General features: G+C 37.2%; 1 protein-coding gene across 2 annotated transcripts; it reads right to left on the reverse strand.

Moving 5' to 3' along the window:
• Positions 1–1,382: 1,382 nt before the first annotated feature.
• On the reverse strand, positions 1,383–26,881 carry LOC113672644 (protein unc-13 homolog B). 2 transcript variants are annotated; one of them, XM_027188951.2, is made up of 45 exons: positions 26,626–26,881; positions 26,022–26,152; positions 23,308–23,337; positions 22,582–22,681; positions 21,937–22,157; positions 21,438–21,566; positions 20,136–20,470; positions 19,316–19,506; positions 18,264–18,342; positions 16,934–17,014; positions 16,735–16,786; positions 16,327–16,434; positions 15,949–16,008; positions 15,659–15,779; positions 15,397–15,503; positions 15,033–15,071; positions 14,629–14,731; positions 14,086–14,127; positions 13,648–13,775; positions 13,437–13,552; positions 13,204–13,266; positions 12,987–13,087; positions 12,172–12,322; positions 11,810–11,878; positions 11,385–11,474; positions 10,850–10,903; positions 10,534–10,733; positions 10,151–10,236; positions 9,764–9,825; positions 9,212–9,282; positions 9,042–9,138; positions 8,479–8,547; positions 7,858–7,932; positions 7,500–7,658; positions 7,040–7,128; positions 6,692–6,745; positions 6,256–6,363; positions 5,803–5,857; positions 5,609–5,677; positions 4,868–4,957; positions 4,596–4,743; positions 4,039–4,134; positions 3,895–3,930; positions 3,656–3,779; positions 1,383–3,299 (listed from the first exon to the last, which is right to left on the reverse strand). In XM_027188951.2, the coding sequence occupies exons 2-45, from the start codon at positions 26,122–26,124 to the stop codon at positions 3,017–3,019; spliced, it is 4,644 nt and encodes a 1,547-aa protein (XP_027044752.2). In that variant the 5' UTR covers positions 26,125–26,152; positions 26,626–26,881; the 3' UTR covers positions 1,383–3,016. The 2 variants fall into 2 exon arrangements, with proteins under 2 accessions (XP_027044752.2, XP_089059293.1); XM_089203167.1 differs by lacking the exons at positions 26,022–26,152; positions 26,626–26,881 and adding an exon at positions 23,501–23,689.
• Positions 26,882–27,304: the final 423 nt, after the last annotated feature.

The following is a 27,304-nucleotide window of genomic DNA, read 5'->3' on the forward strand; positions in this document are numbered from 1 at the left end:
GTGTGACATTGTTTTGAACCACCACCAGGGTACCTTAGTGAATTCTATTTCCCCAAATGTTCTAAACTTTCTGTTATTTTGATATCATGCCCCTTCTGACTTCCATTGGATTCTCATTATTTTAGTCTCTGTTTGAATATCTCGACCCCAATGTCACTGACATCTGCCTCCATGTAGTTTGAAGAGTAAACAAAGCTATCCACTGGATAAATCTCTCTCTGATGGATCGTCCAGTACAATCTTTTTTTAGTTGGATTTTAAATCATCTTAAACTTAAATGCTTGGTATTGTATTGATTTTGTAAACAGAAATTAAGACTTACCTATCTGAAATAAAGGACACTGTAGAGGAAAGGTCTGTTTTTGTGAAATTATAAATTCTAATGAAATTGTCAGGATAGTTAGACATAAGCACAGATTTCATAGACAGCTTGGGTAGCAGAGAGATTTTCCCACTTGTGATGTGCTGGCTACATGCTGGTAACCCTTGCACAAATGTCAATGTACTCCAAACATGCTGTTTTTCTTTGAATAAGAGCCTGGGTGCTTATTTAAAATTTTGGCTGATAGGAGGGGCACTTCTGAGGGAGGGTGCTTAATAGAGGGGGTGCTCATTATTTTCTTATACTGATCCCACTGTAGTTGAAGCATAAAAAGTTTTAAATAAAGTGGCAATAGAATCAGGTTTTCTTTGTATCCTCACTATGTTAGAAAATAAGGGATGGGGGGGGGGGTGCTTGAGCACTTGTGGTGGGTGCATGAGCACTAGAGGAAATGAGTTGGGGCGGTTGCATCGACACCAGAGGAAATGGGTGAGGGTGGTAATAAGGGGTGGGTGCATGGGTAATAGAGAAAATGGGTGGGGTGGTATAAAGGGGTGGGTGCATGGGTACTAGAGAAAATGGGTGGGGTGGTATTAAAGGGTGGGTGTATGGGTACTAGAGAAAATGGGTGGGGTGGAATTAAGGGGTGGGTGCATGGGTACTAGAGAAAATGGGTGGGGTGATATTAAGGGGTGGGTGCATGGGTACTAGAGAAAATGGGTGGGGTGGTATTAAGGGGTGGGTGCATGGGTACTAGAGAAAATGGGTGGGGTGGTATTAAGGGGTAGGTGCATGGGTACTAGAGAAAATGGGTGGGGTGGGTGCATGGGTACTAGAGAAAATGGGTGGGGTGCTATTAAGGGGTGGGTGCATGGGTACTAGAGAAAATGTGTGGGGTGCTATTAAGGGGTGGGTGCATGGGTACTAGAGAAAATGGGTGGGGTGGTATTAAAGGGTGGGTGCATGGGCACTAGCAGGTATTTTATGCCACTGAAAGTGGCATAAAATACTCTCAGTTGGAGTTGCTAACAAACCCAAAGTCTAATTAAAAGGAAACATCTACGGCAACTTTCTTTTATTCAATTCTCCATTATCAAAAATAACGCCCTTCTGTACAACTGGAAAACGTATCCAACCCGAAATAATTAACTCACAGAAGTTACGTATATCGAAAATTAATAAATTTTAAAACAAAGTTGGAGCATAATAATTTTTCTAGATAGTAAATGTCCACTTCATTGGACAATCATTATTTTATCCTGTGTCTAAGCCTTACGGTACTAACTACGATATATATGTCCCTTAATGTCTTTAAACTGATGTACTTCTATAAGTGCACCAGGAAATGCTTTAAGCTGAGTTACAACAACACTATATTAATTTCCTTCTGGTTCAAAGTTCGTGCGTTTGGATATTCTGCTCATGCGGTACTTTGCTAACCGTTCGTAAATTTATACGCCTAGCCACTCAAAATTAGTCTGTATAAAAACGCCCCCTACCTTCCAAAAGAAGATTAAAACTCCGATTATCTTTTAGAGGGTAGGGGGTGGCTGTACACAGGCTGTTAAGAAAATTCGAACGCAGAAATCGTGGACGAATTTTAGCCGGTACAGTCGAAAATTTGATCGCAGCAGTGCAAACACGCCATACGTCCAAAAGGCGTGGTTGCGTGAGTGACAATGAAAACCACTTTCAAGATTCATTTTTCCTGAATTTAGTTATATCATTTTCATGGGCGACGTTTCTTACACAGTAAATTGCCAACCTGCAGTTCGTTAACAAAATTTCCTGTAAATCAGAACTTGACGATGGAGAACACTTTTGGGGTGTGAAACCAAAGCGCAACTTGTGCGAGCATCTGCGAGAGAGGAAACATTCCCTCGCGTGATTTCACACCTACCCTACCACAACCTCCACCCATCAAAAAGCGAAAGTAACCAACTCCTGATTGGCCATTATTTTAACGTATTATTGACTGAGAGGGTCTAGTGAAATTTCTCGACTAATCAGAGACCGTAATGAAACAAAACCAACGCTATCCCAGATTACTATCGACAGTCATTTTCGTAACTTTGTGCAGACTTTTTCCAAATTTATACAATCAGCTTTAAGTACTGCAGAACTATCTTAATATGAAGGATACTTTACATATAAGAGGAAATTTTAGGATAATTCTCTAAATCTCAACTACATTCTAGTTACAATTTAAATACATTCCACCTAACCAATGTCAATACTGGAAGTTTATGACATTACTTTGCCATCAAATATTTGAAGATCCGCCAAAAATTCCCTTAGCATGTTTATCGTAAGTTAGCACTACGCAAATATTTACATAACTTCCATGCTTTCCTGAAATAACGTCCACACAGGAGCAATCCAATCAGACAAATCATGACTTTTAAATGAATGAAACAATAAATTCAATAATAGGAATCAATTTACTGTTTATTTTTGTCCTATTTTATCGGTTATGTTATATATTAAATTGTGAAAAAAATTCTTATGGCCAGCATATATTTATTAAGTAAGTTCCAAAATTTCTCTATTCATCCGAATATCAGACGTAACTGAAACTTACAGAATAATTCATAACATTGGGCTTCAATTTTGTCTACATCGTTTTACGGCAAAACTATGATAAATAAATACGAGCATAGGTAATCTTATAATTTAGCGATAAATTCCTGACAATTAATCAAAACCCTCTGATCTTCTGTTATTTTTAAGCAACACAAATTCACGGGCGACTTCATCGTTCATTCTTTGTGACAGAATCTTTAAAATGGTCCAACCTTTGGGATCCATCTGGACATAGCGTCCGAGGGCCGGGGTGCAGGCACATGATCCCATTTCAGCAATGTTCCTCAAGTGGAGCACTGTCATACCTACAAGATTGTCTGTCCGAGCAAAGCAGTAGTCCTTGACACATATCTGAAGCTCATACGAATCCAACTCATCTTCATTGCCCAAGTGACTGGAAACAAATGCAAACAGGTGGTTAGCTAAGCACATAAAGGGCTTTTCGATTGAGTGGCGTGAAATCAATATCAAAGGAAACAAACCAGCCAATCAGATCAGAGGGAAATTTTAGGAGCCAATGAGAATTCAAAGAAAAAGGGTTTACTGCGTAAAGCGCGGGAAGATGGGAGAGATCAAGACGACATTGGTTTGAGTTTCGAATCTAAATGCTATGGAGGGTGGAGGGAATTTTTCTCGACTAATCAGAGAGCTAAGTAAAGCACAACCAACACAATTGACATCCCCGGTGAAAACTGCCCTGGTTCCTACGATAAAAACTTCCCGCACTCAGACCTTCTCCTTCCAACTTACAAGAAAAATGTTTCGTTGTATAACGGAGACCAGTTGTTGTTTTTCGACCTGGTGGAATTCTTCCGTTTCTTTCCATTGAGACTGGGACCAACAATGTTCACTTCCACAAACGGACGAAACATTCCTGAAAACAAAACAGGAACAACATTTACCTCGAACTTTCCTTTCCATTTGTGTGACATGGTGAATGTAAAGTAACTTTAAAAAACTATCCGCTGTTAAAACAGAAAGTTACTAACCAGGTGACTGCCACCTGAGGTCTTTGGCAGCGACAACTGCAATACAACAACACACGAACAAATTTAACACTTTCTATCACAAAATAAAGTCATCAGTAAAAGGAGTAACATATTGAGGTTTAGTATTTCCTTATTTCTCAGTACCTTTGACAGTAACCTTGTGATCTCCTGTCCCAGGGTGGGTGAAGAGGTCCACTTGCACTGACACCTCTCCCACTGGGTCGTCAACTCCTGGATCCTCTAAAAACGCGTGAAATCGCAACAGATGTTATTACGGGATACCCATCTCTCCTAACTGGTCCGATACGTTGCCCTGATGGCATTCTCATTCGTTTCCTTTACTTGTTGAATCGTCCTTTCTTTCTTCCTAATTCCCCTTTCCTTTCCTATCCAACCCACCCCTCCTCCCTTCCTTATATAACATCTTAGACTAATTCCTTCCCGACGCACCAACAGGTTCCATGACTATATTCATTTCCCATCTCACTGAATCGAAAACACACCTCTATCAACCCACAACAAACCTAAATTCGGAAGTCATGGGGATAAGATTCTAAAGAAACTGTCGTGCTGCGTCGGTCTGGGTCGTTGCTCTAACAAAGGGGCCGAAAAGGGAAACGCTGGAAGCGTCAGTTCTAGAAACTCTTCACTGTGGCAAATTAACATTATCCACTCAAATGATAACACCAAATTATCTTTACCTTGGGAGTTCTGGCTCTTCACAAATTCCTTAATAAGCGAATCGGTGGTCTGGGTGTACAAAGACAAGGCTGACTTCAGAGAATGCATGTTAGCGCACTTGTCCAAAAACGCCTTTTTCAGTCCTTTCCCAGAAGCATTGAAATAATCCTTTATTGCAAAGAAATAGACGAACAAAGAGGAAAAATTCAATGATCTATCTCATCAACCAACATTAACAAAAGCATCTGACTATAAAAACCAACTCGCCGTGATAAATTCTTAATTATATTACCTTTATTTTTAGAAGAGCGGTTTCCAGCACGGCACATTGTTTAAGGCTCATGTTTCTGGAGTCAGACTGGCCGGTGATTCCACTCATCTCCTGCGTATCAGAAAAAAAAACACCTTAATCATTACAAGTACTACTTCTGAATAAGCTGCTAATACAAGCCAGGACACCCGCTCCCCTCCCCTACACCCCACAATTCTTGTTGTCTTCATGTCAGTTTTCCGGTATTGATTTATACTCCTGAGTGGCACTGTCAGAGCCCACAATCACAACTTCTTGACCCGGCGAGGTTCTCGTGTCTTGGGTGAAGTGCCAAAACTTTCTCCAAACATAGGGTTTTCAAGTTGTTTTGCAACCTATGCAACCTATCTTCTGAGAAATTTTTGGATGTTTTCACCCCAAAAAGGAAAAATAGCACCAAGTTTGAGTGAGTGTCCTAAAACATAAACCATAGTAGTCACAACAACCGATCAGAATCAAGGGACATACCATAAGGAGCCAGTGAGAACTCAAAGTAAATACAAGTTAACTATCTAAAGCGCGGGAAAACGCTATTAACCAAGACGCAATTTGGTTTAGTTTTGAATCTGATTGGTTGAAAAAGAGGCACGAGTTTTCTGGACCAATCATGGAGCGAAGAAAAATAAAACCAAAACAATTCTGAAATACTATCGACACTCAATTGAAGATTACTAAATGTATGAAAACAGCTTAAATCGCGGATAAGTCGACCAGTAACTTTACCGTAATATCTGGAAGAGGAGGCAAGACTATAATCTTCTCGATGTTTACCATAACAAGCTTCCACAATTCCTGTAAGAGATTACATGAATCCAATTATGATCACGATGATCGAGAAGGCACTCCGAAAAAACCGTGCGATTTACTGCTGAAGAACTATGTTATTCTTAATAGACAAATGCAATGAAACAGGTTACCTTTAGAACCCTCTTCAGTACTGTTTTCTCGCATGAATTGTAAAACATTTCCAAGCTGTAAGGAACAAAGTCAGCATAAGTAACACCAATTTTATTCGGTCGTGTGGTCTGAAGAATCGGGTGTGAATGGTCCTGGATAGGACTTGCTGGTGACAGCGAATAAGGTTTGAAAAATCCACGTTAAGGTGTACGCAGTTGTTGACATCTGGCCCAGTTGTTCAAGGGTGGATGACGCTATCCCAAGAATAAATAGCTATCCAGCAGATAAGTGACGCCAAGCCAAGCTACCAGATAGTGACTTATCCAGTGGGGTGCGTTATCCATCCCTCGAACCATCGCAGCCTGACTATTGAGCCGAGACTATTCCAAGTTGGTTACCTTTATTTTTTCTTTTCATTTTTTCTACTTGTCAGTAAAAAAGGCATTTCCAGAATTTTTACTCTCTTTTCTTACCTTCCTTCAAGAATTCCAAGCAGTGGTTGAAGAATTGATTCGGAATCATTAACGACAACATTTTTAGAGCTTGGCAAAGCTGGGTTAAAGTTTCCCGTACTTTTAATCCTGAAAAAGAAATTGTGGACCGCTCAAAACTGTCACACGGTTTATAAACTGAACCTTATTGGTATACAACAGATGTACATGTGAAGGCATTAATTAGTGAGAAAAATGTTAAGGTTAACAAAATGGCTTGCAAACTTCTATAACACATTGTTACGAGAAGAATATTGAGAAGAAATAGAAGAATAGGCAAAATTAGTCCGGCAACGAAGTCTTCTGTCTTTTGTCTTCCAAAACAGTCTAAACTGATATACTACATCAAAGTCACCAAGGAAAGTGAATTGTAAGACTAAAAACGACAATGAAAGATAAATTTTGAGTGTCTCCTTACTTGAATAGCAGGTTTCCCACACCCTTGACGCTTTCCTGTATTGTGGAATCGAAGCTGCAGGAAAAAACCGGAAATAAATGTATTAAATAAAAGCTACCCTAAATAAAAAGCAAACAAACAAAAAACATTGAATTTGGTTCCAACAGTGATCTCCCAGGTGTGATTTAAAACATATAACTTCTCCCTCTAACATCCATACATTATGCAGCAAACAGGTAATGAGAATACTCAAACTCATCAGGTATAAGTTGTTATCTTGCTCTAACATCAAATTCCTATAACTGATTGACAAAGAAATGTGTATCAGATCTTGGTAGTTAAAGGGTTTAGTTTTAAATTTACGTTTACCTTCGAACAAATAGAACACAAAGTTCATCCAAAGTGAGATTGAGCTTAACTTGCAATTCCTTGAAGACCTCACTGCATTCTGGGGAAAGCTATGTTACGGAAAGAAACATCAGTATACAAATCTTGCATGAACATTTTATTTTCCAAATCAGAGAGAGAGCAATTCTCAATCTAGTGTCGAAAGAAATCCAGGAGTCCGTTGGTTTTACTTTACTTTGTTTTACAATCAATCCAGAAATCTCGCGCTGCTTTCTCAACCGACCGCTTTTCCATGCACGAATGGCAAAGAGAATCCTTTCATGACATTAAGAACTACCGGTATGTCATTACACTTTTCTGCTGCGCCTTAAGGAATATTTTCGGCATTCTGATAGCAGTCCGCTCAAAAGAGCTAGAATGCAATTCTCGTCTCATCTTCCCAGCCTCACTAAAAAACATAAGAGATATCACGCTTAATTACCTTTCCCCCTCCACCCATAGTTTCGTAAAGTTTCTCCAACTGGACTCGTAGTTGTTGGATGTTGTTCATCAGAATGCAGGCCGTTTTTCCTTGGTCACACCACACGCTGAACTCTCTATTTATCCTCTCAGCATACTGAAGCAACACATTCTGCACAGTCTGCAAATTAAGAAAGAAAGGATATGTTAGACTGCGTGTTAAAACGGCCAGTTTATCCCTCACACCATAATATCAGTATACATATTCTCCAAACTGTTCCCTATACATTTCTCAGGGTGCTGACAAGGAGAATTTGTTTGACAATCAAAACGTCATAACGTCTTCCGATTGAGATTAAATATCTTTATGTTTCGCTTACCATAGTGAACTTGATGACGTAGCGTGTCTGGATTTCTGGATCTGGGCAGTCAAGTTTCCTGACAATCTCAAAGCTCTGTAGTGTGTGTAAAAAAAAAGAGGATATTACATGGCCACGCGGGGATACGAATTTTATATTCGAGTGCTGAAAGTATCTATCACTCGTTCGCTTCGCTAACTCGTGAGAGATACTTTCAGCTCGAGAAGATAAAATTCATATCTTCAAGCGGCTATGTAATGTTCTATTTATTTTATTTGTACTGATGAAATTTCAAAAGAACCAGCCGCGCGCCTGAGCGGGAAGCTCTCTTGTAATTGGTTAATCCTGTTAGTAACTATGGCGACACCAATATCCTCACACGTGAAAGATAAAAATAGTATCTTCACTGCGCGCGATGAAGATATGATTTTTTAGTCAAAGGAAAAATCCTGGTATTTCATCAGTATCTATATAAAAACATACGTATAATTAGCAAAGCGATCATTTCACAGAGGAAATGCTAAAGCTACGGCAGCTTTTGTACACATCTAAATGTTCAAGTGTTCTTCATTAAACAACTTGTAACAAGTAGTTAATCTTAACATCTAAAGTAAAAGGCACGATGTAGGGAAAACGACTTACTTGATTCAAAGAGCAGAAAATATCTACCACTGAATTGGAGAACAAAGTGTGAGGAGAGCTCGGAGGAAACTACAGAATGAAACAAATATACCAACACAAATTTCAGAATGATTCAAGTTAACAAAATAGAAAGTAAGAAGAATCCATATAAGAATGGAAACTGTATTTAATTCTCAATTTCACTTTTGTCCTCAATCGTGTAGTCTAATCATTCAGGTGGGAGATGATCTTCAAAGGCCTGTTGTCGAGAGTGATTGACCTGTCGTCTACCTGTCATCACCAGAGTCACGTGAGGAGTTGCTTGCCAGTCGAATGTTTTAAGTCGTGGTCGTGAAATCTGATTGGTCAGTATTTTTGTGACGTCATCGGACGCAAGACGTAAGTAGCATACGTCACTTCTGATAGGTCAATTTCGATTTGCTGGTAAAACGTAGTCGTTCTGTTCATTTCGTAGCCCACGTTTATACTGTGAACAAGAGCGCCAGTTTCTGTTGACTTCCGTTGATAGAAGTCTGTTCTTAGTCTGGTCTGGATATCTAGGTTTAAATTCGCCTTTTACTTACTCCATCTCTTTTGTCTCTATCAAGAGCTCCAATCATAAATTCCATCGACACTTCATCGTTCTCTGTCAGCCACTGAGACACAAAAGGCTCAAACCAGCTGTAAAAGCCAAAATTTCATTATTAGTCACGTCGTCATGAAGAAGCGCACACTCTGGATGGCCACACTTTACCTGGGAAACTCTGGAACTATGCCTTTGTTTTCTGGACACATGCTGACATACTCATGGTAGAACCATTTAACCTAAAACGAATAAAATTCCTGTAAGAACAGTTTTCAATCGAGTGTCGATAGTAATCCGGGACTTCACTGGATTTGGTTTACAAGGCTCAATGATTGGTCCAGAAAACTCACGCCACCTCCTTGACCAATCAGACTCAAAACTGACCGCGACTTTGTCATTCGCGTTTACCCGCGCTTGAGGAAGTTTAATTGTTACATGCATTTGCTCTGGTTTCTCATTGGCTCCTTGTAATATTTTTAGAATTTGTCATCACATTAATGATGGTGCAAAATTTTAAATTCGCAATTAATAAACTCTCTTGAAATCATAAAGATCCTGAAGCGTCCATATGAGATCATCACGATACAGAGTCAAGAAATGGAAGGTAATACAATTTTCAAACATTCATTTTGAATGAAGTCTTTTCATATTATTTAGTTGGGTTAATAATCACTAAGTAATGAAGATTTGCCTATTGTCGTGTTGTCATAACGGTTTTACCTTGAAGTGAAGGTTCATATAATCAGCACTGCCCCATCGAGACTGCTGCTTTAAGCTGTGCTCTGGAAATATTGCGAAAAACAAAATTGAGTATTCAGTACTTATCTCATTTAAATATAAATTTGACCGGATATTTTTCAAAGAGGCTTCTATCTTGAAAGCCACCTGTACTCAACCAAACAAGGACCACAGGTTTTCCTTAGTCTCCAAGGCTTAGGGTAAAGCAATGCCAAGTAGCACCAGTTAACTATGGAGTTCACGTACGTCGGAAAAGAAGACCACAACGAAGAAAAATCATAACGCTACCTTGGGGTTAATGACACGCCTATACCATTAACGTCCAAAACGATGTATTATGAAAATAACTTGTATATTCAGCTTCACTACCTTTTAACATATCCTGTAGGTCCGAGCAGAACATGTCCCAAAACACCTGTGCACTGACTTCGCCGACATTAAGCTCAGTGGGAAACCTAAAATAGATTTTAAAACGAAGAATCATACAGTAAGGTTTCATTGTCAAATGTTTAATTACTTCATTTGGGAAGTCAAACATCTGGGAAAAGATATGTAAGAAAAAAAAAGGAGAAAAACTAAGCCATGAGTAACCCCTTTTCCTCAGTTTAGTTCATTGCGTGACGAAATCATTCAGCAAATAAATTAAGTTGGCGCAACAATGCAACTTAATTTTTTTTCCTGATTTCTTTTAAATCACGCAAAGGACTAAAATGGGAAATAGGTGCCGGCTGTAGTCTGCAAAAATCACGTACTGGTTTAAGACTTGAGTGTAAGTACACTTGTCCTCTTCAATCACAGACACCACCAGTGAAATCAACTTTGGCCAGAAGTCCAAGCTCTTGGGTCCAGCCTGCATACTTGGTTCTAACGAGGAGCTTTCTGAAGCGAGCTCTCTATCGTACAACTCAGCGCAGTTTGCATAAAGATAAGCATAACTTCCCTTCACACAGTTCTGTAACGAAGATGATTGTAAAGTGTTAAATATGTTAGGAGTTGTAGGAGTCCATTCGCAGGTAATAGCATAGCATCTGTATTATTGACACAGTCCCTGTGACAACTACTGCTTACCTTGACACACTCGCGCACAATTTCTGCTGTCCTAGTAGGCCGCTGATTGAGTACCTGTTAATATGTTTAAAAATATATTTCATTATCGAAAGCCACGCAATCTCATCGTGGGTAAAACGAGGGTGCCAAAGGATTTATACGTAACGCGTGATTAAGTCCAAACTTAATAAGTGACGCGTATACAATGGCGTAGTAAGCTGACATTTCAAGTTTCCTTTGAAATTCATGATGCATGAATTACCGTTCAAAGTATTTAAAGTACACGTAACGCGTGAATTTTTCTGAAATTCGTGCGCAGACGGGATCAGTTTCCCCCCACCCCCACCCCCTCTTTGCTACCCTTTGGGGCCGGTGTAGGTGCTCAATAAATAATTTTCACTTATGTCACAACCAGAAATAATTTTTCTTTATGGTGATCTCCCTCAAGGCTTTAACAATAATCATTCGATTTAGGATCTGATAATTACTTTATATTTTTTCGCTGTTAATCTTTTTCATAATCAAGATTAAAACCATTGTTATTGTATGGACTAACCTTCATTCTGAAAAAGGTGACACTTGTCAATAGATCCACTGATGACTTTAAATCGACTAACTTCTCCGTACTTGACGATGGAAAGTTTGTCTGTAAATTAATCACGGGAGTTTCAAGCGAAACTTGTGTAATATTCACAATAACAAATTTTAATAAAATATGTTTAATTTGACCTGCAGATAAAAATCAAGAAAAGAAATGATCCACACAGGTGGAATAAAACTTAGCAACTGCAGAAAAGAAGCTTGAACAAGATCCGGCTTCGACGGGATTCGAACCCAGGCCTCCCAGATACTAGTTGGGCACTACAACCAACTGAGCTACGAAGCCACACCTTAGGGGTGTGGCAATTCCTTTATCAATAGTGTTGTTCACTGTAATTTTTTATACTTTTATTTTTAATTATTAATTTTTTTTAATCTTACCCGATAGTTTGCAATGTCAATTCTTAACGTATTGTAGAGGTGATCCACAATCTTCACAAACTTTTCACTCTGAAAATTAATTCAAAAATCGACGAATTACATATGTTGAAATTACAACAAATAGGAAGAAACCCTCACTATATTCAGATGTAGAATGTAAAACTCGAGTTTATCATGATTTGATAACAATCATAAAGACCAACTCTGATGGCCAAAAAAGAGTCAATAAATTTTTCTCTGTCTACTAGGGTAGTAACTTGGAGGGACAAAGTAAAAGAAGCACGAAATCTCGCAAACACAATTTTTGCCAAGCTCTGCTTATTCAAGGCCTTATCTCTAAGTTATCGATTATCTTTCTTTACCCCAAAGTTAGTGGAAGTGAATCTGTGTGAAGCGGATGTGGCAGAATTAGCTGTAGTGTGAGAAAAGAAGGCATTGATGTTGGCTAGCAGACTGCTGATGACTGCTGGGACACCTGGACACATGTAGCTTGTCGTTAGGCAGGACAGGTGACTGATGAGAAAGAATTAAACCATTAGCAACAATCACGTGAATAAGACAAGCTGGTGACTAGCTGACTGTCTGACTAACAACCTGTTGGACCTGTATGACTACCTGTCATACTGGCTTCGGTTGTTCGAAGGTTGGATAACGCTATCCACCAGATAAAACTCTATCCGGTGGATCACACCATACGTTTCTCTCTCACTTATCCGTCGGATAGTGATTTATCCGTTGAATAGCGTTATTTGCCCTTTATACAACTGGGCTCTGGTATATAAACTAACTCAGGGACTGTTGTCCTCCTAACTGATCAACATTGTGGTTACGTGACGGGCCGACTTAATATTTCACTGACTGTCTGACTGACTTCCTGGAAGACTTACTATTTGTATCTCTAATTAACTGACGACTGACTGACTGGCTGGCCCATGGACTGACTTACTGACTGATTGATTAAAAAACTTACGTCATTGCGTGGTAAATGTTTTCATTGCCGTATCGCATTGGAAACTCGCTCATCATTCCAATAGCTGGTTGGAAGACTAACTATCTGTCTCTCCTTGGCTAGCTAACTGACTGACTGTCTGTCTGACTGTCTGTCTGACTGTCTGATTGCCTGACTGACTAACTGACTGGCCAATGGGGTGACTAACTGATAGACTAATAAACTTACGTCATTGCCTGGTAAATACTTTCAATGCCGTATCGCATTGCAAACTCGTTCACTATTTCTAGAGCTGGTGGTAGGAAAAACTCTTTCCATGGATCTTCTCTCTGGAAAAAATTAGCAAGAATGATGTCAAGAAGACCCAGTTCTTAATCCAACACTTCTCTACAAAATAATCCCTTCATACTTGTAGATCAAACAGCATTCATAAATAAGAACTTACTGAGCTCGACACTGGAAGTGGAACTTGCCCATTATTCTTCTCACACAAGAAATGAAATATATTCTACAGGAGAAAAGAAATGACAGAAATACATGTAAATTACCAACTCAAAGATATCTCGGAGGGAAGCAAAAGCTTCATAAAAATTACTTCTTCTGCGCCTCTTGTTTTTTTTTTTGTTTTTTTGTTTTTTTTAAAGAAATCACAAAATAGAGTGTTTTGTAAATATTTACCTCATGAAGACATGTGTACTGCTGATGATATGGTACAACTTTTTCCTCTCCCTCAATCTCAATGCTGATTCTAAGACGTATTGCACCAGACACAGCAGATCTATCTGTTCTCTTTTCTACATGGGACAAATAAGAAAGGCTACCTTTAATCAACAGCAAAAGTATTCAGAGAGAGAGACAGACAGAGAGAAAGAGAGAGTCTTCTTCTTACCCAGATTATACCAAACATCCATCTCTCCACTCAGTGTTCGAACTTCAATAATCGTCTGCCCAAGGAAGTCATCAGGTTCTCTGATCAGCTTTGATCTCACACGCGCCTTGATATCATCATCCTCGTCCCTGCCATCAGAAAGAACCAGAAATAGGTCAGAGTCTTGTTTTTGTAAACTGCTAACAATATGCTACAGCTTGTATTTTCACATTTGCAGTTTTTTTTTTTTCAAAGTCACAGTTAGGTATTTTTTTAGGCACTAAAATACTTCTAAACAGTTGAATGTAGTAGAATATCCAATTTGTTGGCGCTACAGGTGGGTAGTCACTTGTTCTCAACTGAAGGCACAATACAGAACATGCACTTAGACTTCAAGTCTGAAATCATTTTTTTAATCATTATATTTCACCCATTTATTTGTCATCATTCTTTACATACCAAACACGCACTTTAATTCTGTCAGAAGAGTTATGACACTCACTGTAAAAGGAAAAACAGAGAAAAAGGTAAAAAATAGTCTAACCTCATAATCAATTAAATTTTAATAAAAACAACCACAAACAACCCTAACCCTATTTCAGAATATTTTATAATTATTATCTTATTGATAAGAGTTCAATGTTCACATAAATGAAGGCAATAATTTGGCAGCCATTTAGTACACTAAATAAGGAAAACAAATTACTTGCAAGAGTATAAAATCATTTGGCATTGTTGAGCACACTGCAGGAAATGTAGGAATTAACTTTTAACCCTTTCACTCGCACAAGTGACCAAGACAGAATTTCTCCTTACAATATCAATACAATATCAAGCAGGCAGGTGATGAGAATAGAGAAGAATATTAATCATGAGATTATTTGTTGATCCAATACCAAATTCTCTGAACTAACATCATAAGAATTGTATGGCAGATAGTAAGGAGAATTACTAATTAGATCTTGGGAGTGAAAGGGTTAAATGATTAGTCAGTTAACTCACAATTGATATGTCTCATTCCATTCTGGATTCAGTTCATGGGGAATGGTCTTTGTCCTCCTCTTAGCTCTTCCAATCTGAACTGAGACATAAGGGTCACTGGTACCTAGGGCCCACAAAAAAAGAAGAATATCAATAAAATATTACTTTATTTCATTTACAAGTCTTGACAAATGAAAATTACTCTATTTTAGCAACTATGGAGTGCAATGATTTCTAGATCTGACATGAGCCACATGGAAAAAATGCTGCTGTTGCTGTTGAAGGGTGAATGATGTAATTCTAAAGAATTTAAAAGGTGTCAAAGTGGTTCTCAGTAAATCAAGGAAATGACTGTGTTTTCCATAAAATAACAGCAGAACAAAAACATAATTTAAATCTGACCAAGCACACATTATCCGACTGACCCGTTTTGTCCTTGGCAATGAGTCCTTGTGCACTGACAACTGGTTAAAAAAGAAAAAACACCACAGTGGGTTTACTTGTTTCAGAAGTGACTGATGAGTGTAAATAGCTTTCAATCATTACCACTGGTAACAACCACAGGTCAATAAGCAGAGAAAAACACAAGTGGGGTTTAGAGAATTCTCCAGCTATAATGTAACTTTTCTCCCTGCTACAGCATTTACTTCAAACAGATATATGCACTCCTCCAAACTTACATGCAAATCGATCATAAGTACTGTGAGTCTTAATACAAAATCAAAAGGGGAATTTATTTCAAGTTAGCCAGAAAGGTCCCAATTGAAAAAGTTGTTTTATTATATTTACCAGTGATATATATTTTAGCCAACCACTTTGATGTTCCATCTAGGATCAAATTCTTGACAGCTTTCATGTGACCAGCATGTGTTTTGGGTTCCATGCGAAACACTTCACTAAAGTCAAAATGAAATTTCCATGTAAAACCATCAGGAAAAATAATCATTCAATTTAATGAACTGAATGTCAACATTTCTTGAGCCCTTGCTTTCTTTGTTTGCTACAAAATATAATTGGGTTAATCCTAAAAAAACACTTAACATCTATGCACCTGATTTGCTCAAAGATTTCGGGTCTTTCTGTCTCTCGACATTCCATTCTTGCCTTCATGGCAACAATAATAGATTGTGTCTTGTCATCTGTACCATGTTTAGCTGATTTTTCAGCAGCACCTGAAAGAACAAGTATTCACATGCTGTTTGAGAGGAGCAGACCTGTGATCAAGTAATTGTGTGTCTCTAAGCCAGATGTCATTCACCACAGTTTGGGCGTATTGATTCTATATAGTTACAAAATAAAATCATGATGTTTTGTAAAAATTAAAGATCTAGCAACACTTACGTTGTAAGCAATCAGCATTCAATAAGTCCTTGCATTTCTCATGGCATTTTACTCCACATTCTAAAATAAAGAAATTTGTTAGCCTTTCCCTAGAATATAATAATGTCTCACTGACAAACCGTCTGCCTGATTTACAAATATCTCAATTTGTCTGTGTCTAACTGATCACTGATTGCAGTAGCTTTTTGAGAGATATTTAAAGCATTGTCATGGCTTCACAACTCAGCTACATGATTATCTTCCCATAGATCAGTATTGATTATCTGTCCATAGGTCAGTATTGATTATCTGTCCATAGGTCAGTATTGATTATCTGTCTATAGGACAGTATTGCCACTATCAGTTGGTACTGCCATTGCTAGCAATGTGAAATATCACCTTTGCACTTAAGCCCTTGTCTGGCTAAACCCCAGAGCAGTCCTTCGCACTCATAGCAATACGCTGGTACTTGAGTTGACCAGATCTCAAATTTGTGAGGTTTGGTGTCTACAAGACAATGCAAAGTATATCCACACCACATTGAGACAAACAAATACAAGAAAAACACCAAATCTTATCATAACATTTAATAACCCTTTAAACCCTCAGAGTGATTAGCATCTAATTTCTCCCTACAGTGACACCCCGAATCACACATTATGGTCATGAGAATAAAGGAAATGATCACCAACAAAAGCCTTTGATCACTCAACAAATTCTCCTTGTCAGCACCTTGGCAAATGTATAAAGAACAGTATGGAGAATATGCACACTGATATCAGGGTGTAAAGTGTTAACCCAAAATACCTGAAATGGGATAGAGAAGTGCTTGAAGAGTCTTCTTGTAAACATGAAGTTTCTAGAAAAGAATTTTCAAAATATTAAAAATGTTCAATATAATCACTAGAATAGTTCTGCCTGTTTGCATAAATCACTAAAAACCAAATATCCACCTTATCACTGGTCACAAATTAATAATAATTTCAAAATCCACTCCTCAACATACCAGCTCTTCATCATTCAAATGAGCTCTCTGGGACATTATTATGTGGGGTTTTCTGATCGTTTTTGGGCTTGCTTTTGGTTGCTGTCAAGAAAGCAAATAAACAAAACTCTGTTATATTTACAACACCTTTAATTACAGTACCATAATCATGAGAAAGGTAACATTACCATATCACCTTGATGTTTTCTGATGATAACATTTGAACACCAGTACAACAACAGTACTGTTATGTATGTATTTATACTATGCAAATCTCAAGACTAATGGTGATCATATCTGCATACTTGACAAAAATATTCACATGAATCTGCAGTTTGAATTTCAAACAGCTCAGATTTTTTCACTCACAAACTCTAACATACTCTTTCAGAAGTTTGATAATATAAAGTCATATCTATGATTTGAAATCATCAGTGAACTTGAAATACTATAGCATCCTTTAATAATGACTCCTGTCTTTGAGTCAAAGAACCATGAAATTTAAACATAGGAGCAATTGTAATGGATATACAAATCAATTAATCACATTTTTGAGGACGAATAAAGGCCATTAATGGACAAAATTCAAACAATGCATTTCAAAGCTCTACTCCTTAGGAAGTCTACCATGATGTCCTCTCAAGAAATTAGAAAAAAAAAGTCTTTCACCATGCAGCTAGTCAATGTTTGAAACATAAATGTGAAATTTAAAAAAGCAGACCAGCATTGACAAGGCGTGAAATTAACTTTTTTTTCTGATAGCCACTTGGCTCCTAAATTCTTTAAAGTGGTAGCCAATTCAAAAAAAGTTGCCCGCCATTTTCAAAGACAAACAAAATCTTTCTTTACGCTGTCAGCGTTCTAGATAGACCCTCCCAAATTAAGTTAGGGAAAAGATCTTTAACGTGCTACAAAGTGGACACTAGGATGGATGATATACAACGTTCAGGCTCATCTAAATCCAAGATGGCGTCTGGTTATCGATCGAGATGCATGTGCTACGTTTTGGAAACAAACTTAACGAGGAAGTTTGCCGCGGATTTATCTTTGCAATTTTTTTTAATTCACTATATCTCTTGGTAAGGTTATGATGAAACGTTCTAGTCGCTAATTTGACGACTAACTTTCAGGATTTGGTCGCCAAAGTGAAAAATTTAGTCGCATTGGCGCCTGTATTAGGCGCAATTTCACTTCCTGAATTTGAATTAACATAAGGTGGGCAAAATTTAAGGCAATCGAGTTGCCAGGACTAAAAATCAAAGACTACACAGTTTGACTGTTGCTAACTAAAGATATGGATTAAGGCACTCTCATTATAACACAATGAAAAAAGTTAAAACTTTAAACTCACAAAGGGAATAGAAGGTCTCCGTTTTCTTAAGATGGAACCTGAATTCGCAGAGTTAAGAATTTCTTTAGTTTTTTCATTCCTGTGAAGAAAACAAAGATTTTATGGGTACTATGATCACCACATAGGCACTGACACAAATCAAAATAGATCAAACAAAACAAAACAACAAAATCATTGTAGTGATTAAGAAAAAAATAAATGGACAGAATTTATGTGTATGTCCTTTGCCATTAAATTTGTTTACTTTGCAGTTTGCCTTGCAAATATAGCCCACAAGTTCCATATTCATCCTAACTTTGAGTAATTTTTCTTGGAAGGTTTGAGTATTTCGGGCAAAAGACTTCCTGTTGGATGTATAGGTAACCTATGTAAGAAATCAGTTACAATCTGGACCCCTTTTTCTCTCTCCAAAATGTATTTACTAAACATTTAACAATGCTACATGGTTCACATTAAATGTTTTTGAAAACCAGATCAAAATTCATGTATCACTCAGTATCCAGTCATGTTTGATATGCACAATTAAACACATTTCCTCAATAAAGATGACTTCCTTTGTGTCTTCAAGGAAGTCATGATATCATTTCTAAACTATGCGACACTTAAAAACGGTGTATACAAACAATCTACTTAGTACGTGATTAAGTCTATTTGACCAAAAGCAATACACAGCCAAAAGTTTATCAAATATGAATAGGGTTAAATTAACCTTTAAAACACCAGGGGTGAGCAAAAATGAATTTTACTTTACAAATTCACTAAATTTCTAAGCAGAAAGATGCTGAGGAGAAAGATAATACCATGTAGGAATGTCACTCATTTAAATGCAAAATTCTCAAGGAAGTATAGAAAAAAGTGCTGAGAATTGATAATTAAATTGTGGGAGTGGAAGGGATAAAACAGGATGTAAAAGAGTTGTAAACAGTAAGTAACCCTACATTATCTTTGATTGATGAAGTTGGATCTAAAGCAAAACCCAACTCCTTAACTTCTTACCTCTTTTACCTTTGAATTACTTTAAATTTAGTCTAAACTTTTAATAAAATGCTCACCATGAGCATCTCCTTGTGGTTCCTGGTGATTTTTTGAAGCCTCCTTTGCGTTTCAGAGTTGCGTGTCTTTTGGGAGCTTCATTCTCACCCTCCTCATCTTCTTCTGGGATATTTTCCACAGTCTCAGCATTAATTTTTGGTTGTTCAGTAACAACCACATCATGATCAAGGAATTCAACTTCCTCCTCAAGCTACAAGATAAATACTTGATGCTAAATCATTTATTAACCATTTGACTCCCATTCATGATCTCATTAGTAATTCTCATTACTATTTGCCATATCATTCTTATGATGTTGCTTTGGAGAATTTGGTATTGAATCAACTTGTAATTCCCTGGTTGATATTTTCCTTTATTCTCATCACTTGTCTGCTTGATGTTGTACTGATGATGTAAGGAGAAATTCTGGCTCTGTCACTCACGAGAGTGAAAGGATTAAGGGGTTGCCAGGTCACTTTGCCATTCCCCATGAGTGACCACTCAATAGAGGTCCGATCATCAAATTGTAAACAAGAAGAATTATAACAAATTCTCATTTTAAGCTTTTGGTTCTATAAACCAGATTTCACACTAACTCTGGATTATCTCAATTAACCCAGCTTTGAACAATGCGGCCCAGGACTTTATAATTGCAAGAGAACACAGTCACCAATACAGTGGTCTGGCACAAGTAACAGTCAAAAGGACAGACAAACAAAGTAACAGAAACACAGGGCTAGTAACAGATGGATAAAAAAGAGAGATCCCCTTGAATATTAATGAGAGAACAAATTCGAGTATTTCTTGGACGAGGATTAATCTTTAAAGACTGACACTTACGTCACAGCTTGATTGATCTAAGTGTTCATAGAAAAGCTTTTTAGTTTCATCCTCTTCTCCTTGCTGACTCTCAGGTAAACCACAAGTTTCAGGCAGGCTGCTTTCTTCAAATTCTTCCTCCAGTTCCTCACGGATGTCATCAGAGGTGCTTTTGATACTGGTATCAAAGTGTTCCGTATAACTCATCATCAGTCTGTCTCGGTCTGCTTCACTGTCACTGATTTGCCCATCCATGACATCATCAGAATAATGGTCATTCATTTCTGGGTCTGAGTCCAAGTGAGGGTTATAGACTGCTGCGTCACTTGTGTAAGCACTGTCTAAATCCTCATTCACTAGTAGCAAAAATGAAAATGTTTCCATAATAAAACTATACTCACTGGCAGCTTTAAAAATTATCGTATTACCCGCACCTTCCTATAACCTGCACTAACTGTTTGTGGAAAAATTAACAGATTAGCCATGGGTAATTGGCCAGAAATTACAGTAGTATGCATAAATATAATTGTATATTAAAATAGAAAACATATTAAAATTAGTGGAGATCAACCAAGTGTGAGTCTCTGTATAGGGATAAATGGGACACCATCATTACTAACGCATTATTTTCACACATTACTGTTGTCACGCATAACCTTTCTTGACTATCCTACCCATTCCTCCCCTTCACCAGAGAAAAAACCCAAATGTGACTCTGAGGGCTCATTTCATTTATGAGCCCTGAAACTTTACAGACTTCCAAAACAAATTTTGTTCACCTTTTTCAGTGAAAATCAAGATATTGACAGTTTGAAATTCAAATAACAAAATTATCAGAGAGAAGAAACATACTGAACTGGTGTTTGAGCTAAGACCTGCACTATAGTATAATCTCTTACAATTAGAGTTTAAATTTTATCCTTGGCCTGATAAGTTAGTGGGATTTGTGTGAAAGTGGCCCTAGGACCCACTTCTCAGAGGTCCCGCTAACTTAACAGGCCTATAAATCTGTTCTGTGTTAATTCAAAATGGAAGTTTCAAAAGTTTTTAAAATTTTACAATAAAGCTATCAGCTAAGGAAATAAAGTGAATTGTTTGGGTGTTAGAGCCAGCTTCTCTATTTTTTGAATTTTTATTTTTAAATATGGATTTGGGTCCATTAAGGTACTGGGACTTTTGAGATATAGGCCCCTGGTTCAGAAATAAAACTGAGTCCTCTGTGAAGTAGAGAAAGATGGGCATCATTAACCTTGCCCAATCTCTGCTCCTTGTTCTGTTTACAAGAACCGTGTTCATTTATAACAAAACAGTGATCAATCTTACAATTCTTTATGTCCTTTTCTCGTTGCACTTTCCTCGCTTGTTCCTTGAGGACTTCCATTTCTTGATTCATGATGGTATAAAAGGCATCCAGTTTATTTTGGAGAGCTAATGCTTCTTCCTCTGAAAGTCCTTTGCAAGTAAGAAGAGAATTTTGTTGCTGTTAGGGATTAATTCAGTTAAAAACTCAACTCACAAAACATTGAATTTTCCAAGTCTACTCTGTGTTCCAGTTAACCCTTACATTCCCAGAAGTAATTAACATGTAACTTCTCCTTATAATTTCCCTAATCTGTCCAGCAAACAGGTAATGAGAATACACAAATTTGTCAGGAAGAAGTTGTCATCTTGATCAAAAACTAGATTACAAGGAAGTGTGTGGCATCTAGAGAGAAGAATTAACAATCAGATCATGGGAGTTAAAGGGTTAAGTTAGAGTTTTGAACCAGACTAGTTATCCCTACCAAAATGCTCCAACCTTTCATAAAATAATTCTGTTTACCTGACGGTAGTTCAAACCGAGTGTCCACAAGCAGCAAGTGGCCTGATGACACCAGTCCTTTAGCTGATTCATTGCTCATCTGAATCCATGCGCCACTTCCTTCCATATTTGAATGATGGATCTGCATTAAGGGGATCCATGCACTTCCCAGCAAGCTGTCTTTGAAGAATCCCTTCTCCCATAGTTGGAAACACAGCAACTGGTCCAACTGGTTTGTCTCACTGTGTATAGAACAGTACGAGCTGGTTATTACCAGAGAAAATCACATAGGTCAGGATAACTCACTTCAACGAGCCATCTCAATGATCAATACATGATTACAGAGAAGCTTGATTTAAGATAACAAACCCTGCCCACTCCCCTCAATTTGAGATTGGCTTCTTTGCCTCAGTCTCCCTTTGCTAATAGAAAGTTGCTATACCAATGAACACAAAAATACAACCCTCCTAAAAGCATAGCCTGATGTTTTTTTTTTCCAGTGGAGACAACCTTATTTCCCCCATTCATAGAAAAAGATATCCACATTTGCCAGGAGAAATATCAGACTACATATACCAAGAGTCAAGGACTTGTTCCCTAACCAACAGACCTGGGCAATAATCAGGAGACTTGGATAAATAAAATTTGCGTGAAAAGGAGACTTACAAGACAAACTCTTGATCCCACGTTGGAGAAATTCCCTTACAAATTTCTGTCTCCAGAGTAACATTTTGAAGCAAAACACGTACAAATGTGCTTGTTTTATCTAAAAAAATAATTACAACAACAAGAAAACAGAACATTAGGCATACAATTGAAAAAAATGGAGGTTTGGCATAGATATTTGGGAAAAAGACTTAAGATACAAGAATATAATCTAATGGACATCAAAAAATTATATAATTTATCAAAATGAATTTGATAGCAAGACCAACTCAAATATTAAAGATTTTGCAATTCAAATTCTTGAGTACAAGTAAACAAATAACAATAAAATCTCTGAGAAACGAAGTTGAGAAACAAAAGAGATTTTAACTCTTAAGAACTGAAAATCTTCATTTTGAATTGTTTTCAGGGTATGAACGAAAGTGAATAATCAGCGATGCAACTAATTCAACTATCTTCAAAATCAAACTAGTTAATGAACTAAATACTGTCACTTGTCTCCTAATTAAAATTTGTTCTTGCTTCATAAAGAATGTGAAATATAAATGAGAAAAGTAACATATCAACTTCAAAAGGAAATGAATTCACTTCCTTAAACGTTTCATTCTGAAACAGAAGGTCTCGAAAGTAAAATTCCTCAACCTTTCCGGGTCAAAGACGCTCTGGATTAGTAAGGACAAGATCGAGAATCTGTCGAATCTAACCAGGATACAACAATTTTCTTACCAGAAAGGGATCTTAATTTGCCCCTCTTAACTGCTCATTCCGTCCATTGATTTAAACATGCGTAAGAAAGAAATTAAAATACAAGTTAAAACATAATTTTGTTTTCTAATTAATGAACCAGCAATCCTAGGAGACGAGCGGCATTCTAAAACATTCGACATCTGCCAACTACTAATTGATCATTCGCACTTACCGAGTACGCTTAAAATTGGCATGCCTAGTTCCTAAGTAATACTTAATGATTTCTGTACTATCCTGTCAAAAAATCAACCCTTTGATGAGGGTCCGTGGTTGTTTTTGAGTATAGTTCACTCATCGCTTCTGATTGTCAAACATTGACTCGTCGAAATGAACAACCGACTACTATAAACGTTGACGTCACGGCGGAATTCAGAAACTTACGGGGGTAGGGGTGGAGGCAAACTCTTAACTTGACAATCTCAGCAGTAAAACTGCTTAAGTGGTATGTTTCACTCAAAGGAAAAACAGATGCGATATTTTTAATAACTTTTTCTCCGAATCAATTGCAGTAAAATCGTTTTAGGTTGCGATTAGTCACGATAAACTGTTCAAAGAATTTCGTGAATGAAAAACACAGGGCGTGAATGCAATTTATCATCCTCTAGGTGATTACTTACAGTCATGTACCAAATCAACACAGGCTAAGTATGTAAAAACTTCTTAAGACTTTTCCAGTTATAATGGAACTGCGATAAAAAACATTGACGGAATTTTTTTTTCGCCCACGATTGTAACTAATTGCAAGTCACGGTTATATAACTTTTTCAAAAGGCGACTCAAGATGCTAATTTCTAATGACTCACGTGCAGTTTCACGAGGTGAAATCTCAGACAAACAGGAAAAGGCCACTGACTCGTGAAAACAAGTTGCAACTAATGCATTTCAACAACCAGGACAATTTCAAAAGAGAAATATAATCTTTTGTCTCTCAATGCGTGGATCGCGACCACATCCGATATCTACGTATACCACGAGCTACTAACCATAACCTATTTTACGACATAAACTAGGACAATTTTAAGACATTTCTTTAAAAATTTCATTGCATCATTTAACGATAAATTTAATGACGATGATAATAATAATTTCAAATTTGATAAGAATTTAAAGATCGGTACTTAAAATTTCGAATCGTTAAGTACTATACAGAGGTGTTTTATCGACACCATTCCCTCAACGGAAAACGTATTACTTTCCCGAAGTTAAAAAAACAACAACAACAATCACGGCAGCAATAATTATGCAAGAGTCTAAATGGTTTTATCCGTGAAACGGCAAATATCAATTAAGTTTAACCGTTAGTCGTAAAAAAAAGTTTACCGTAAAATTATAATATTTTAAATCTACTTTGTGTTATTTTGAAAGTGTCAAAATCTTTTGGAATCTTGTCGGTTACGACTTACACACTCATCCCAGCAATTAACGAAAACAAGGACATTTGGCTCAAGTCGCTAAAGATTACTGAAGAAGTATGCCATATGTGTCCATCATAATTCTTCTAGTACCGTATACTTTGTGTCTTTTTTCAATCCCGAAACTGATCAGTCGTAAATGCCTTTTAGAGCAGTAGAATTGGTCTTTAACTTTTTAAATACAATCAAAATTACTTTTTAAAATTTCTGTTAACCTTAACGAAGAGAAATTGACCTTTAGCCGTAAAATGGCCAGAATTTACCCGTAAAAGGCATTGAGACACTCTTGTAGGCTGTGGCTGTGTTTCCTTATCAGTCCAATAGTTAATTTGCGAACCTTATTCCAGTCTGAGTTCACGCGCGCCCTGGTGCAAAAGGTCATAGACAAAGCAATTTCCTCGTTCTTGATTCTGAAACTGTATTTAATTTGCTTAGAAGACGACAAGAGAAGAAATCACCCTTTAAATATTTGCAGTAAGTTGTTTCCAGCTAGCCACTGCGTCTTTCGTTCGGTATTTGTGGGGTATCAGAATTGCAAATCAGGTCTAGTACATATACATATAAAAAGGACCGGCCATTTAACAGAGATCAAATCTTGGCTTTTACCGCGCGCTATCGGACAATATTCCATAATCAACGGAAATCTTTAGCAATTAAAGCTATTTTAAGACCAGCTGGACCGAAAAACTGCCTATGAAAAACGTAAACACACCTCTAGATATTGTAGAGAAGAATATTTTCTTCAAATTCCAATCATCAAATACTTCCTTAGTAAGAAGATAACGCAACAAGATGTGACTTCATTTAGATATTTAGAATAACTTGTATTTTGATAGGCTCTCACTTCTGTAGTTATCCGTTTATCGTGAGCTCATCTCAGGCAGCTCGTCGGTCATCTATAGCCATCTCATTTTTTTCCGGGTGGAACCTAAAGCTCTGTCGCCAAGCGCGTTCGTTAAATTCTAAAGCCTTACTCCGTAGAAGAACCACGTTATGGTTTTGCCTTTCTGAACTGTCTGATTTAAAATATGTTTTAATGACGCAACTGTGAAATACTATAATATATCACATGCTTTACTGAGTTCCCCTTGTTCAGAAAAAGGGGATCTTACTTGAAAAACTGACGCTAACTGCTGAGCTTTCTGACATTTGATACCATGTGAGACATTGACATAGTGCTAGCCAGAGAAACATCTTTCAAAGAAAGGTTTGCCTTTGTCGTTTTAAGGTTAGTAATTAAATTTGAACCGTATTAACAAAAAAATTCAGAGCAGGACGTACCTTTTCCCCGTATGCACAACGTTTCTCGAAATGCTGACTTTCCAAAAATGAGATAAGCATAGTTTAAGCACGCTCGAGGGATGTGATTAACCTCCGTCATCATGATGTTATGGCCACTTAATTTCCAAAAGCTACAAAATTAAAATTTACAAACATAAAATAGTTCTCCTCGATTAATTTGTAAATCAGCTATCAGAAAACAAACAGAGCCAACACTTAAGGAAATAATGCAATTTAATATGCGCAGAAGCGAACCTTATCCCAATTAATGACTCTTTGATTTAACATAAACTCGATTTGAGATCTGGCTACTTTGCAAAATGTGTAGTAAAAATTTTCCCCATAATTCTCAGAGAATGGTATTACTTCTATAGTGAAGTCAAGATTTTCCGCTTAAGTCGAAATCGTTGGCTTCATTCTTGTTGATCTACTAGTAACTGCATTTACAGTTATTACTTACGGTCGAGAATCTTTTTGATAGTCGACAAAATTCCGCTATTATTTCTTCAAGAACTGAAGCTCGAATTTCGAACAAATCATTTGGTAAGAAAATGAAGAAATCAGTGAGTCAACGGATAAAATCTGAGAATTTCCACCAACATACCTTGTCAAACCCTCTCTAGGCCATTTCCAGAATAATTTGCGACGTCAAAGTTATCTTTTTGTGTGTTACGCGCAGTTGAAATGCACTGAATCTTACAAGACTATGTTAACATCGCTAATCAACTGTCCGTGAATCGTAAGATGACCGCATCAGAGATAAACATGTTTGTCAGACCTCTTCCTCGATGGTGATATTACATATATTGAACAGGGGACAGAATTTGCATATTCCCATGAATGAAACAGCTTTTTTAATCAAATAGAACTATGACACCATTATCGCATGCGTTATCTTTGTATCTTGACAACCACACAAAACTTGGAGCTTGTTAGCAGGTGAACAAACACAGACAATGACGAAAAGTTCAAAAATCAAGAAGAGCGTAGGGATAAAAAATTAATAAATAAAACTTAAGAAACTACAAGGAAGTTAAGATAAAAAATTTTTGTTGCTGTTAATTCACATTTTTAAGGGAGGCTATGAACTTTTTATTCTTATAATGATATCGATTTGAGTTTCAAGACCTTAGTGAGACCTTTAGGACCATCCATCCATTGTTTCGCAAGTTTAACGAAAAATTTGGGAGTTATTACGTAGTTTTATTCACACAAGGCCCACTATTACGTTGATCAAATTACAGTGACGGTTGCCTGTATCACTAAAAATAGAAATTTTGACG

The sequence above is a fragment of the Pocillopora damicornis genome, chromosome 4 (assembly GCF_964200805.1).
Source record: "Pocillopora damicornis chromosome 4, jaPocDami1.2, whole genome shotgun sequence".
Lineage (NCBI taxonomy): Eukaryota > Metazoa > Cnidaria > Anthozoa > Scleractinia > Pocilloporidae > Pocillopora > Pocillopora damicornis.

Coding starts and splice junctions, on each gene's coding strand:
- LOC113672644 (XM_027188951.2), bottom strand. CDS start 26,124: ATGATGACGGAGGTTAATCACATCCCTCGAGCGTGCTTAAACTATGCT. Junction 12,323..12,986: donor AGTATTTACCAGGCAATGAC/GTAAGTTTATTA, acceptor CTTTCTCATCAG/TCACCTGTCCTGCCTAACGA. Junction 9,139..9,211: donor ATAGTTCCAGAGTTTCCCAG/GTAAAGTGTGGC, acceptor TGGCTTTTACAG/CTGGTTTGAGCCTTTTGTGT.